The 16218-nt window shown below is 39.7% G+C and overlaps 1 protein-coding gene across 2 annotated transcripts in view; it reads left to right on the plus strand.

Annotated features, from left to right (window-relative positions):
- The window catches only part of c24h8orf34 (chromosome 24 C8orf34 homolog), a 186246-nt gene that overhangs the window by 155654 nt on the left and 14374 nt on the right, over positions 1–16218 (plus strand). For both annotated transcript variants that reach the window (XM_017716201.2, XM_037533851.1), the window contains exons 12-13: positions 6274–6764; positions 16196–16218. The exon at positions 16196–16218 is cut by the window's right edge and continues 74 nt beyond it. In XM_017716201.2, coding sequence (XP_017571690.1) covers positions 6274–6764; positions 16196–16218 — 514 coding nt within the window. The remainder of the gene's footprint in view (positions 1–6273; positions 6765–16195) is intronic.

Below are 16218 nucleotides of genomic sequence, written 5' to 3' on the forward strand. Positions count from 1 at the left end.
TACTCCAATTTAGACAAGAGATGAGTTGTTAACACTTTCATTATTCAGGGAGACAGTGGTCCGGATCCAAAGAAGCCTGCATATGTTCTAAATGGTGGGATTGCGTGCATTGGTGCTCTACCCACGCAGGGAGCGCGTTTGCTGTTTTTCTGATCAAAGACTGTTTGTGATAGATTAGATCTGCCTTTTTTATTCCCTTGCTTACTTTCCCTTGTGTTCTTTTCTCTTTGGAATCCACTGAAGTTGCTGTCTCCTGCTTAATCAGGACCAACTGAGGCTCTGCTCCATCACCAGAGTTATTTACATGACAGCCAGTGTACTCAGTATATTAATCTCAAACTGTGATTATTACAGGTAGGCCTTTAATTCGGGACACAAGTGTCAAATCTCTGTCAAAACATGAGGGAAAAAAACACCTCTACAATCATGCGGAATTCTGCTAGCATGCATATGGGATTCTAGTACATATAGTCAGTCGTGTTCAGTAATGCAGAAGGCATTCCGATTAAGATTCATGATTAATCTTTGAAATCAGCATGCTTCCCAGTGTAGTCAGTATATCAGTGGTGAAGATGCTACAATGAATGCACACACAATAGACATTAAAATAACTGAAAACAAATGCACATGCATGATACATTTATTTCTCACTTGCTCTCATTTTAAGAATATTTATTTTTGAAGTAACTTCTTCAGTAGCATCCCTGTTTTGCGAATTCTCGCTTCTGTTGAAAATTGCAATGTGTAAGATTTAGGGACATCTAGTGGTGAGGTTGCAGATTGCAACCAACTGAATATTCCTCCCTCACCCCTCCCTTTCCAAGCATGCAGTACAACCTACAGCGAGGGATATTGGTGTGCTAAATTACCTGTCTAAATAGTGAGTATGATTTTTCATTTATCAAATTTGGGTTCTCAAACTTCTCACAATACTAAATGGTCAGCCAACTCTGGGAGCAACTACTGATTCTTCTTCTTTCTACGTCCTACAACCAGTTCTGCAGTGGCACCAAATTCAAGCTGCCATTTCAGCACAAAATGCGAAAGGCACTCTTTACAGCCAGTGTCTGGTTTGTCTGTTCTGGGCTACTGTACAAACATGGTGGCACAACATGGTAGCCTGCTCCCTGTGTAGATATAAAGGAGACATTCGAAGCTAATGAAAACAATGATTTGTAGTTACAGGTGATTATACACTAATGAAGAAAAAGTTTTTTACCATAAATACTAAAAGACACGAGACAACTCTGGTTTTGAAGTCTAGCTAGCTAAGAGGTGTTAATGTGACTGTCTGTTTGCCGGGTTAAGAAATATAAGGCAAGTCTTGAGGTGGGTCTGATTGGCTCAGTCCCTGATATTAGCAGGCTGGGCACTCCCCTGACCTGTGGTAAAGTACTGGGCTTTTGTTATGTACTGGATACTGTACAGTTTCCAACAGATAAAGAGTAGCATGCAGTATACAGTACATACTGATGGAGTTTGTAGTATACAGTACACACTGTGTACAGTACAGTTTGTTGTTTTGAACACAGCCTTTGTCTTGCATGGCCTATGTAACCCCTTTGTTGCTGTTGCTGTGTCTGGTTTTCATTTGTCTCCTTGTAGGTTTTTTTCCCTAAAGTGCAAAGATTTCAAAACCCAACCTGTTTGATATTGGACACAGTGTTGCACTGAAAAAGTGTTTTATAGCATTAATTAACGATGCAGTAACTAACAGTATTAAGGCAAGAAATAAGATTCATTTTTGGCACTAGAATTTAGCAGAAGCATAAAATACCTGGCGCAGGGCAGACAAACTCCTGGAAACTATGCTCCTGGCATGATTTTTTACACTGTGCAATTTCCAGCTGCTGAAAATTAAATCTACACTTGGTAATGTGCTACTTGGACGAGCACAGACTGTTTATAAGGTAAGGAGAGCTGATCTTCTGGACCCTGTCCACTTTAGTTAAGACTTTTTGCCCTAGCTCTGTAGTAAGAGGATGAAATCACATTGATTTATTCCTTCTTGTTTGCATTTGTGCAGAATTCATGGTCATTATTTAATTAAAAACCTGGATAGGCTGTTAGCATGCACCCCATGTGATGAATAGAAGTGGAATTAGTCCAGTCATGGGTGGTTACTGAGAGAACAAGGTCGTGATGGTTGTTGTGCTGCTTGCAATGTGAAGCGAAATAATGAGCTTATAAATAAACTCTGCTTGGCCCATCATGGTCCACGAAAGCCTGTGAGATTTGTGAACATAAACATCGGGTCTAATGAAATTCACATTTTGGCGACCAGCCAGGTCAGAATAAAGTTACCTTTCAGAATAAATTGCATGTTTCTCAAATAAATTGGGTCACTAGCTTTCAGTAACACTGTACATAGTTATTTATCCTGACAAGGTAATGCGCTTTTACAAATGCTGCCTTTCATTGTATTAAACTGAGGGGCAAAATCATTTCCCTTTGTTTAATGATAGGGTTAAGAAAAGGACTTGGAAAATGTACATGTAGATTCTTTTTACAAATGTGACTATATATTATACATATTTAACATATTATTGCATATAGGTTCTTGTTTTATTTTATAATACAACCCCAATTACAATGTAAAATATAAATAAATGTGAATTAAAACGGAATGTGTTAATTTGCAAATCTCATACCCAGATTTTATGTACAATAGAACATTGAACACATATCAGATGTTGAAAGTGTGACATTGTACCATTTCATGAAAAATATGAACTCATTTAGGACTTGATGACAGCATTATATCTTAAAAACATTGGGACAGGATCACGTAAGTGGTACTAATGAAAAACAGCTGGAGAAGCAATTTGCAAGTAACTGACAGGACTGGGTATAAAAAGCATTTCATAGAGGCAGAGTCTCTCAGAAGGACAGATGGGAAGGTTCACCAATCTGCAAAAAAACTGTCTAAAAATTGTGGAACAATTTCAGAAAAATGTTCCTCGATGTAAAATTGTAAAGCCTTTGGATATCCCACCATCTACAGTACATAATATCAAAAGATTCAGAGAAGCTGAAGAAAGACCCTCCGGTGGCACTGCATTAAAAACAGGCATGATTTTCTACTGGAAATCACTACATGGGCTCAGAAATACTTCCAAAATTCACTATCTGTGAACACAGTTTGCCATGCAATTCACAAATGCAAATTGTATAATGCAAAGAAGAAGTCAACACGATTCAGAAACACTGCCGTCTTCTCTGGGCCAAAGCTCATTTAAAAAGGACTGAGGCAAAATGGAAAACTATTCTGTGGTCAGATGAAACCACAGATGCCGTGTCCTATGGACTCAAGAGGAGAGGGGCCATCCAGCTGGTTATCAGCGCACTGTTCAGAAGCCTGCGTCTCTGATGGTATAGGGTTGCATTAGTGCCTATGGCAGCTTACAGAACTGGAAAGGCATTATCAAGGCTTAACAGCATGTAAAGGTTTTAGAACAACATATGCTCCTGTCCAGACAACGCCTTGCATATTTCAGCAGGACAGTGCTAAACCACATACTGCAACCATCACAACAGCATGGCTTCACAGAAGAAGAGTCTGGGTGCTGAGCTGACCTGCCTGCAGTCCAGACCTTCCGCCAATAGGAAACATTTGGCGCATCATGAAACTGAAATCTGGCAAAAAAGATCCAGGATGTTTACAGACTGCGGTTAAAAAAGAGCGGGTGCTACAGAATGGTAGACATGGCCCTGTCCCAACTTTTTTGAGATGCGTTGCTATTATCAAATTCTAAATGAGTTAATATTTTTCATGAAATGGGAAAATCTCACTTTAAACATCTGATATGTGTTGTATGTTCTATTGTGAATAAGCTATGGGTCAATGAGATTTGCAAATCATTTCATTCTGTTTTGATTGACATTTATTTGTATACTGTTATTACATATACTTAAAATCAGCTGCCGTTTATGTTGTGTGAAAATGTCATGATAAATGGACTGATAGAAATGATCCAACTCTTTAACATACATTATTAACATACATTAAAAATCCAAAACATTTTTATATATTTACATATATTTATGAATGTAATTCATATGACACAATGCCCTTAATATAATAATGTGTGTGTGTGTGTGTGTGTGTGTGTGTGTGTGTGTGTGTGTGTGTGTGTGTGTGTGTACGTGTGTGTACGTGTGTGTGTGTGTGTGTGTGTGTGTGTGTACATGTGTGTGTGTGTGTACATGTGTGTGTGTGTTTGCACATTAGTAATGCGATTTGTAAGAAGGAGGCTAGTAACTCAGTTCTTAAGTGAAGAAGTATGAAGGCGTCTCTCCTGAGTGTATCCTGTTTGCTGGTATGAGTGTGTAGCTGCAGCATGAGCCGGATATAAACAAACTCACAGAAAAACACAGAAAAATATACTCAGCCTCTGAGTCCTTCACAGACTTTCAGTGAGTTCAGTGGTTATAGTTCCCACCACTGAAAATGGTTGTAATTATTTGACATTGAGCCATTTGCACTCAGATTGCTGTGAACAGAATAAAGTATGTTAAATCAGTCTGATGCTTTAGTCACACAGTTTGAACGATGCTAATTGTTGTACACAAATTTTTATCACTTCTTACTACATTATCCTTTGTTGTACAGCAAAATAATCCCCCCAAATAAAATTTTACCATCATCAACATCACATATAAAACTCAGAAGATGTTTGTAGGTTCACTGGAGGTTGTAGGTATTAAATAAAGTGGCTATATTCATATAGCCCCCCTGGGTTCCTGTCACCTGAGGGTTCCTGTCAGTCTGAGTGAACCTTCTCTACAGTGAACCATTTCATGTCAAACCACTCTGAATGACTTTGCTCACATCTCAGTGGTTGAATTATATAATAATTTATAACCACTTTTGAACTCACAGTGTATAATGAAGCCAGAAAGCTGTATGCAAAGTGTAAAGAGGAAAAAAAAACCTTTAGGCAGCAGTTTGACGTTACATATGTGAACTTGCAGTCTGTGTTTTATGGGTTTTCCGGTGGGAAAAAATTTCATACATTTTTTTAGGGTAATGCATCCTGGTCGTGCGGAAGGTTTATGAAACAAACAATGTGATTACATGTTTTTTTTTTATCTATCACATATGTGTGGCACTAAATGAGTCATATTTTAGAGAATAGAGAGTCCTCGCTTGAAAACTGAAAACAGAGAGCACGTCCAGTTACATAAAACACTGCAAGAGTAGCCCAGATGTTCCTCCTGAAAACTGGCAGTAGAGAGACAGGATGGGCAAACAAAAACAGTTGAACACCTGCCAAAGCAAACAAATATATTTCAGAATTGCCACACATGGCCCTATTAAACGTGTTTTGAACGTGGTCAAAGGAAGCAGCCTCTCGCACAATTTAAACAGCCTGTAAATACTTCTCCCCATTACTATTAAAAGCTCTCTGGGACAAACATCAGGAAATTAGCTACTCGGATTGCAGACTAAAATATGTAAAGGATTAGACAAACTCTAGGCATGTCAACAGCGTTCTTGTATCACCGCACACTCAGCATTAGCAGATGTGCAGCGTTCAGTTTGAGAAGGCTCATTGTGGTCGTCTTTATCAGTCTTTGTTCATGTTTCTTCTGCTCACTGGCCACTTTATTAGAAACGCCTACCTTGTAATTCACTCCACTGGACACTTTATTAGAAACACCAACCTTGAACTTCAGTCCAGTGGCCACTTTGTTTGAAACACCTACCTTGTACTTTAGTCCACTGGCCATATAGCTATCCAAGTTGTTGTCCCTATCATCAGAAGATAGCTCCATCCCTGGCAATGCTACAGCCATCTGTGGCTGGGAGTCCAAGAGAGCACAATTGACCTCGCTTTCTCTGGGTGGGTAGGATGGCTTCCTTCTCCCTCGTCACACACAGTGCAATGCTAGCCAGTGGTTAGCACTCTCCTCCAAGCATGTTCAACTGTCCAGTGACGTTACATTTGTGGCATTTAAGAAAGATGCATTGACTCACTTCACATGATGCTTGTTTGTACATAGTAAGTCATTATTTTGACATAGTAAAACAATATTTTGAGTAGTTATAATCATTACAGGATACTAAGTCAATATTTTGACACACATTGTAGATGTGGCAATTTCTTTTTCTCCACTATCTGATAGGACTGGGCTTCCATGCAAGCGTGACACAAAAATGTGCAGTTTGAACTGATTCTGCAGACTGCATTTGAGAAATACTGTCTTACAGGCAGAAAAAGAGACCATGCATTTTATGTCCCATTTTCCTTTTTTTCTCTCCAACTCTAGAAGTGGAAAAGGACCTAGCCAAGCTGGCTGAACAGGGGAAGTTAAACAGAAGTCCTAACAGCCCACACAGCCGTCCAGTGCTATCCACTAATCTCCACACGTCCAGTACTCTGCCAGTGCCTGGCCTCAGCTCCAGGCCTCAGTCACCTATCAAAACCACTGGGCTTCCTCTCCTCAGCACCAAACCCACCTCCCTGAGCATGAGCCGTTCTCAGTCTCCTAGCAACCCCAGTAGCCGGGCTCAAACCCCCGGCAGCCGGGCCCAGACCCCCAGTGGCGCACGGACCCCCAGCAGGCCGCTGACACCAAACAGCCTGATGATGCGGTCCTTACCCACCAGTAGCCACAGCAACACAGAGCGTGTATATGGGCGCTCCAGGAGCAGACCTGTAACCCCAACTGGACAAACATATACCCGACCTCTACTGACCCCTCCAGGCCTCAGCAGCACGGACAGCTTCAGCTTCAGTCTTCGCAGCACACTGTCAGAGGTAAAACACAAAAAGTCCAAAATAAACTGTACACAGGTTGTCTAAAATATCTACACAATACTGTGCAAAAGTCAGAGACCACCATTACATTTATTTGGTTTCCAGTAAAAATGGCCATTTAATGCAGCTTATTTATTTTTCTTTGCCAAGACAAAAAAAACATATATATATATATATATATATATATATATATATATATATATATATATATATATATATATATATAAATTTATTTTTATATAAAAATGACTTGAAAACTTCAACAACTTAAATGTAATATCAGATATTTCAGTACTAATTCTGTCCATTCTTTACCTTTATTCCCTTCTTTTCTTTTCAGGGGACATGCATTCAGTTAAAAAAAAACAGGATTATTGTTCCACAAGTTGGTTTTGCGTCTTCTGTTTCTCAAAATTCGAATAATCTCAATTATAAATTTAAAGTCATCATTTCATAAAACCTTACTCCACATCTCAGATGGCCAGTTTTGATGTTTTAGCGCAAATCATTTATTTCCTTTTTTCAGTAACACCTTCTTGAAAGCTACACATCCTTTTAGACCCATAGGCTTAACACTTAAAAGCCTCCAGCACTAATTATAATATCAACTCTATCATTGTTTAATTTGTCCGCTCTTCACTTTTGTGCACCTACTGCCACTTCCATCCCCTTAATCATAAAACCAGTCAGCTGTAGCTGTGTCCTCCCTATGAAAGCTGATCCTAAAGGAGTCCTTGACATTCTGTTTGCCATCAAAGAGACACTGTCTTTCACAGAAACAACTACCCCAACTCACCTTAGCTGCCTTTCAAATTTCTTTCTTCATGCGCATCTAAAATGGCTAAAGTGATATTTCTAAGGTGGTATAAGATAATCCACTTGCAGAAGGCAGAAGAAAGTCAAAGGAAACATGGGAAATAAACAAAGGCTTCAAAAACTGAAGTGAATAAAGCTAAAGAGAAAATCAGACTCCTAACAACCGTGCAAGACCAGGTAGACCACCAAATCCCAGCTTGTCATCTTCGAGGGAGATTAGAAAATCAAGCTCCTCTCACACGTGTTTCTGTGCATCCTCCCACTGTGAGAGACAACTCAACACTATGGGTCTGAAAGGATGTGAAGATGTTCAAATACAACCAACTGCTAAGACTAAACCTATAATACAATATCCCTGCAGGTTTTATTAATAAACTGAAAGCAAGTCTCCTGAAAGAATGGATTGATATTGCTGGATATGGATGGAGATTGTTGTGGTTTCAGTGTAAATATTTGTTAAATATAGATTTTCTACTTTTTTCTGCTGCTGAAAAATGAATGCCTTGTATTTAAGGCCCTCTTTGAATGGGAATTACATAAATGAAAATCTGGACTTTTGCAGAACATTGTGTTTACATTTTTCACTGAAGTTCACTTATAAGATTTTTGTGGTTTATGTATGAAAAACAGCTCTAATTATTTTTTACATGACCATCCAACATATTTCAACCTCTCAAAATTAAACATATTGTTTTTACTGTGCTTTTAAGGCTAATATAAGATAAGATAGACTTTTATATCCCACTGGGGGAAATTTGCATTGTTACAGCAGAATACACAGTAAGCAGATAAAGAGCAGTAAGTAGACAAAGATGTGCATCATACAAAATACAAGATGTAAGATATACTATAGAAATAAATAAATAAACAAGGCGTCTGTTAGCAGAAAAATATAAAAAATAAAAATAGAATTAAGAAACTATACAAATTTACAGTTTACACATGCAGTTGTATGGATATTGCACATTTCTGAGCACCTAATGACTGGATATTGCACAGAAATTGTAGATATTGCACAGTAATGATTATAGATATTGCACAGAACTTGCGTATGTATTGCGCTTTATATATTGTTGCTGTTGGGCCCAAACCCTGTATCTCCAGCAGTATAACTTAACATTCTTAAATGTAAGCTGAATCTTGTAACAAGATTTAGTTCAAAGTCCTCTTGGATTGTTTCTGTTTGTCTATCATTAAATATTGACACAGTGTAAAGAGCAGTTGCTATTTTCAAATCATGAAAATAATCAGATCATTCAAATTGTTTTGATAATGTTGTGCCTCATTAAAAAAACATTCCAGGCTTAAATACAGAACAAGAAGTATTAGGCATGAACAGAAAACCTCAGGGGTGTGGGGAAACAATCGCCTGCTCCTTTTGAAAGCTTGGATCCTTTGGAAGAACAGCCAAGAACACCACAACATTTAGTCCTACACCTTGCACTCCGATAACACAGGCTGTCCGCAGGAACAACACTCCACATCACTTCAGTGGAAATGGGTGGGGCTAAACTGCTATAGGCTGAATAGATGATCTTGTGTTAATGTGCCCATTGTTGTGACAATAGAACGTGTTTCCATTATTGCCATACAGTGTTAGAAACCACAAAGGCATGACAGTTTGAGAGGTCTTAACAACTCAACAAGGCTTGAGGCAAGTGTGTTGATTTAGGCATGCAGTTTGCACAATGCTAACTGGTAGTGCAGTAACTTTTGTTACTTGTTAGCTGCGTCAGCCTCATAGCTCCAGTGCAAAAATTGGGAAAGCAGAGAAAATAAGAGACCAATCATGACCACAGATGTTTTAAGTTAATTTGGAGTGAAGGCAGAAATTGTAAACAATTAGGTTTTTCCCCAAACTATTGCTTTAAGAACCTCAAAAGGAGTTGTGACCTCACTTACAGATTTATTAAATGATGTTACAGGGTTGAAAGTGAGAAGGCAGCCTGTTAGGTAGAGAACGTTAAAGACATTGGCTCTGGAAACCTCATAAAACTCAGGTCATTGATTTGAAAATCACCATGCTTGTTGTTATTCTGTTGGCTAGTTTGTAAAAGCACTCAGCTAGCTGGAGTCTGGAATCTGACACCGACGGAACATGAGCTGCTGAACCCATCGAATTTCTGGGAGAAGATCCAGAGCAGTGGCTTTAGCAGGATGTATACTGCCTATGGAGGAAAATAGAATAAAAATAGAAGGCCAGATGTACGTATGAGTGCAGAGGCAGCACAAAATATGCTTTGATGTGACCGCAATATGCACAAACAATGCATCTTAAATTAAAACTCAGTTTGCACACAGGGCCAAGTACTAACTGCTTATGAGGCACAGGGTTTAAAAGGCACAGTGAAATATGACAACAAACTTCAGGTCCCAGAAAGATAAAATGAAACCTCAGTGATGAAGAGATATTATTGTTAATAAATGTTCTTTCCTACCCAAACACTCTACATAGGTGTAAGTCTATGCCAGATAATAATAGCATCAGTTAAAAGGTAACATTTTGCACTCTTCTCTTACACATTCATCTGAACTGAGAGTTGAGAGCTATTCTGATGGTGCACGTGTTTGAGGCTCATGTCTCTGTCTAGCCGCTAAGTCTGCTATCATTGTTAAAGGGGAACTTCACCAGTTTTTCAAACGTTCTGCATAAGAAAGGCATAAAAGATGTAAACAGAGTCATTTAGAAGGGTCCATCCATCCATCCATCCATCCATTTTCTAAGCCGCTTCTCCGTCAGGGTCGCGGGGGGGAGCTGGAGCCTATCCCAGCAGTCTTCAGGCGGAAGGCAGGATACACCCTGGACAGGTCGCCAGTCCATCGCAGCATTTAGAAGGGTGTGATGTAAAATTCTTCCTTCCAACGAAACAGAATTGCTCACAGTGGTGGTGATAGGAACCGGACAGCTGAAGAGTTGAATGCCTCTGAAAGCTCCCTCAAAGAAAGTTGTTGAAATGACATGGTGATGAATGTGTTATCTGAGACCTGCTTTGTGGTAGTTGACAATGTTTTAGCCTAAAACACATTTTTAAATCCATTCATACTGGAGAGGTACGTGAAGTGTGTTATGAGGCAAAGCTGTCCCCAAAGCCACTCACTGGTGGTTTTATATAGTAAATAAAATGGTTACATATGTGTTGTAAACATAACCCCTGGTTCCTATCGCCACCACTGTAAAGAAACATGAGTCTGTAAGTTTCTCTACGATGAACCATTTCACATCAAAACGAATTGAAACTGAATTATGCAGAAATTGTAAAACATCATTGGGCGTCTCCTAAAAACATGCTTTTAAGACAATATTGCAAAGTAACTTCTGTTTTTAAGGGAATTTGAACAAAACAAAGCCTTTCAAAGTGGTTTGATGTGAAATGCACCATTAAGTATAGAAACGTACAGAGTCAGAATAATCCCCAGTGGTGATGATAGGAACCAGACATCCAAAGCATTTAATCCCTCTAAAAGCTCCCTCACAGAAGGTTATTTCTTGAAATGGTTACAGATACACTATATTCCTAAAAGTATTCAGTCACTAATCCAAATCATTGAATTCAGGGGTTCCAATCACTTCCATGGCCACAGGTGTATAACAGCAAGCACACAGGCATGGAGACTGCTTCTACAAACATTTGTGAAAGAATGGGTCGATCCCAGGAGCTCAGTGAATTCCAGTGTGGTACTGTGATAGGACGCCACCTGTGCAACAAGTCCAGTCGTGAAAGTTCCTCGCTACTAAATATTCCACAGTCAACTGTCAGTGTTATTACTGTATGTTGCCTAACAGACATTATATTCCAATAGTTTTTGAGATCAAACTATTCTTAAAGTTCATTCTTGGTGGGGAGGTATATGCAGGGCATTTAAGACAAAATTTCCCCGAAGATTTGTTTTTCTTCAGATTTGCCACTACATTACCATCATCAACATTACATATAAAGCTTCAAATGCTTGCTTTCTCTCTTGTTCACTGAGCTAAATATCTCATTTACGTTAAATACACTCCACACTCTCAGAAAAAAAGGCATGACACTGTCACTGGGGCAGTAGCCCTCATCACTGTGGTGGTACCCTCAGGGGTCCTTTAGTCAGGGAACATAATTGTACCATAATCCATTGAAATTATATTGTTGTACTGACTCCAGACACCCTGTCTTGTCTCCAGGCTTTTTATTTTATTGTTCTGATCTAAAATTATTATTTATTAAAAGTACAAATATCTACTTTTCCACCAGGAAAAACTAATGTAAGGTCCACTGTTGGACCTTAAAACCACTGTTGTACCTTTGAGGGTACACTTACATGGTTTGTACCTTGATGAATGAATCGTGTACCTGCATAGTACGTTTATTTCTAATAATGCACTGAGCTCCACTTGCACGTAGGTGCACTTTGTAGTTCTACAATTACAATTAGTTCATCTGTTTCTCTGCATACTTTGTTAGCCTATATGGTAAATGGAGCTGATAAAATGGACAGAGTGTAGATACAAGGAGTATCTAATAAAGTGCTCAGTGAGTGTATATCAATCGGCCTTTCCTGCTTTAGCCAGTGTCACATTATCCAAGGAAAAAAAAACTTTTTGGATTGTCTTGTCATCAGTAGGGCTAATTCCAGTGTAACCGTATGACATAGAGTGACCCACTAGTAATGGGATTTTGCCTATTCGTATTTTTTATAATGACACATTTGGTTTATACATCATACTTTAATAGTATTGGACGTGGACACTATTTTAAAGTCTTAAACATACATCGTTACTTTTAAAATGGGAATGAGAATTTCAAATGGGAATGGCATGGGAAAATCCAAGTACAACTGGCTCCTCAAACTTTGTATATTCCGCTTGATTTACTAATCAGCTGTCTGTACAATCCTTCCACGTTTTGCACAGTCCTCCCTGAAATGTGTGACGGAGACGCATGTATTTAGCATTTTTCCATGCACATGGTCAATAAACCAATCAACTTCATGTTTATGTGTGCCAGTTTTGTACGTAACACATGGCCAGAATGTGCCCGATTTGCACCTGAAACGGCCAGAAAAGGCTGAGCATATCAGGCACCGAGTGTTTTTCTTGCCTCCGTTGTTGCTGGTTTTCCATTTTTATTATTTATAACCCCTTAAAGGGCCAGGACCCACTGGCCGGTCCAAAGTGTTACAACACATCTCTGTAACCTAAGAATCAATCATCCAGTTTGCACTGTAGTCCTTGTATTTACTGAGCAGCAAGACTTAGTATGTAATACGCCTAGGACTTTAAAAAGCTCATTATTTGAAAATGATCAATAGCATTTTTTCCCAGATTTACTTAGAATAACATCTATAATGGTACGGTTGCGAAGACGCAAGGTTTAGAATGGAGGGAATATTCTCCTCTTATTCTCTCCACAGACTCCTTCACAGCAGAACTGTGAAATCTAATGCCCTTTATTGGCCGCTTTATTCATCGCTAGCAGCATTTTCACTGTTTTGCTGCTATTTTTTAAGACTCCTCAGTGGGACCCCACAGTTTATGCCTAGGCAACATTATGAGAAACATCAGGTTGTTGAACATTTTTTGATTTAAGCCACCTGGTCTCACTGTTGCCGAGGCAAAAATGGCTTGAATGAAAATGGGACGGAATAGTACACCTTTGGAAATCGGATGTGTGGAGACCCAAGGGAACGCTGGACGATTTGTTCTTCTTTTCTGCTTTCCTGTAGGTAATTTAGACCCAAAATGCAGCAGAAGATGCATGACTGCTTCCTCTACCCGGCAGGCCTCAGACCTCCAGCACCTTACGCTGCTGAAAAATGAGAACGCATAAAAGTTCCTTAAATGCGAACATGGAGCAATTTATTTATTACAGTTTGGCCCAGAGGATCCGACTCCGAGGTGCACTTAACCCGAAAGAAAATAAAAACATCTGTAGAAGTAATGGGCCTGACATGCTCGCTCGCCAGCGCTCTATGTCTTTGGTTTTGGAGCTTTGGAGCACACCAGAGATGAAGATGGTGCTGTAATGTGCTTTCCTGAACAATCGCTTCTTTCCACAGGCCAGCACACCTTCCCTCCCTGCATCACCGGTCTAATTTAGTACCGGAGAAATAGAGCATTATTTTTAGGGCCTGAGTGGCTTCATGTTCTCTTTAATGTGCGATTTGTCTTTTAAAGAATCAAGTTATTCGGTTGCCTCCTGCCAGTGAGCTGCGGCAAAAATATATTTCATCATTTTCTTTTTCCATGAGCGCGGCATTAAAGTCACAGCTATGCCACAGCAATTAGTATGAACATACATTTTCAGCAGTGCTGTTTCCTTTATTTTCTTTCACTCATGTTTTGTGTGTGTGGGTGCTGATCATGAGTGTGTGCGCATGAAATAGAACCACTGATTCTGCACTTTGTGTGCGTCTCTTCTTTTGTTGTGTGCATTACTGGACCGAATTGGTTCAAAGTCAGAGTTCAAAACACATTTCAGGCTTTTTTTATGACTGACTGCATACTGCATATGGGGCAGTCGTGGGCTGGAGGTTAGGGAACCAGCCTCGTGACCGGAAGGTTGCCGGTTTGATCCCCAGAGCCGACAGCACATGACTGAGGTCTGAGCAAGACACCTAACCCCCAACTGCTCCCCGGGCGCCGTGGATAGGGCTGCCCACCGCTCCGGGCAAGTGTGCTCACTGCCCCCTAGTGTGTGTTCACTAGTGTGTATGTGGTGTTTCACTTCACGGATGGGATAAATGCGGAGATGGAATTTCCCCGGTTGTGGGATTAAAAAAGTATCACTTTATACTTTGTTTTTAAGTAAATAATTCAACTTTTCATTTTGTCACTAACAGAATCATAACTTTAGTGATTATTTCAGTAGTGAGAATTTGAGGCAAAATCAGAAACGCTAGCCAGTACATGACTAGCCAACAGGTCTTCACCAGTTGTGCATTCATTTACATTAAAACACTAAAATGTTTACTTAACTGCAAAAAATGTGTGTTTCAGTAGTGACCGTTCTTGATGGTACACACTGATTTTCAGACTTTGGGACACGTTTGCTTCAAAACAATAGGATCTAACTGCTCACCGTGTGGCTGTGAGAGACAGGGATGCACTCATTTCCTGTTCTAAAATGTAGGGGTGTGGTTAAAATAAAGCTCCACCCACAGACTAAAACTCTTTAGCTCTGTCCCAATTCAGGGGCTGCATCCTTCAAGGGATGCAATCTATCTATGTCTTTCGAAGGCTGCATAGACCCATGAAGGCCGAACTGCTCGACTACGGATTCCCTGTTTTCTCACGGCATCGTTGTTCCCACCTGTACCGTTGTCTCATGCCGAGTTCTTTCAAAGTTCTTTAAAGACGGAGGCAGAACGTTTTTTTATGTATTTTTTCTTTTATTAGAGCTGGAGATTTTTCTCTCTATCTGCTCCTTACTCCCTGAAATATAAAGGAACATTAGCGTAAGTTTTGCTTCAGACCACACTGGCTTTTTTAAACATTACCTATTCAACTCAGTTTAAACCAAATGCTTTCTCCTCAACCGCCATTCACTTCTCTGCCGACACCGCCATGGTTTCTAATCTTCACCAGCACACAATGAACCAGGATATGTTGACAGGCGAATGATCCATCCGTTTCCATTGCCATGGAAAAGAAGGACACATTTCTTGGCCGCATATGAAGGAGCCTTCGAAATTGGACAACCTAGTCGCGCCGCTGTGATGCACTCAGCCTTCATATGCAGCCTCTGATGGATGCAGCCCCTGAATTGGGACACAGCTTCTGTGTTTTGGTAGTGAGATGAAAATGTGGGACAGCATTTTTTGAAAGAAAAAAAGAAAAAAAAATTTTGTATATCGCTGTTGTCGAAAGAAAACTAATTTTTTCTCCATTTTTGACTTTTTGACATATTTTGAAAATTCTTGTTGGCCTTCACATTGTGTGTAAATTTTATGATGAACGGACCAAAAGAAATGACCCAAAATCACTTGGAAAAAAGGCTGGTTCCATTGACTTTCAATTAAAAGCAAAGGTCCTTCTGTAAAGTTACCATTTTGGAGATACAAGGTTTTCTTCCGACAGCAGCGATATGTAGCTCATTACTATATCTATTCATGCCTTGGGTTTAAATTGGTCATAACATAAGTGTTGTAAATATATAAGGTCTGAATATTTCATTGTATTTTAAGTTGTTTTTTCTAAATGGATGTCTTCCCGCAACAACCAGGACATCCTTAAAATGCAGCCATTATGAAGTAATGCATCCCTCCTGTGTTAATCCACGTAGCCTTTTATATTGATGCAGCTCTTTACATCATATGTTTGGTTGACATAGCGACCAGCAGTGCACACAGACTGTTTTTGTTGCCTGCTATTACAGAAGCATGCATAAAAAGTGGTGGCTTTAGTGGGACATGATGATTGTTTGGTGGGGCATTGCTTCACTAAATGACCCCCTGACGCCAGGCCTGGTAACAACAGATGACCTCCAGTTTTTAACTGTACACCCACACCAGTGCACCTATGTGGTAGGTGTTTCTGATAAAATGGCCAGTAAGTATAGATGCAAGGTGAGTGGCTTTAACAGACGACAATGTGTAACAGCGTGTAACCTCTGCTCCTGTGCTCTGTGTGTGTGTAGGATGAGTTCTACCAGCAGTTACA

The sequence above is a fragment of the Pygocentrus nattereri genome, chromosome 24, assembly GCF_015220715.1.
Source record: "Pygocentrus nattereri isolate fPygNat1 chromosome 24, fPygNat1.pri, whole genome shotgun sequence".
Taxonomy (NCBI): Eukaryota; Metazoa; Chordata; class Actinopteri; order Characiformes; family Serrasalmidae; genus Pygocentrus; species Pygocentrus nattereri.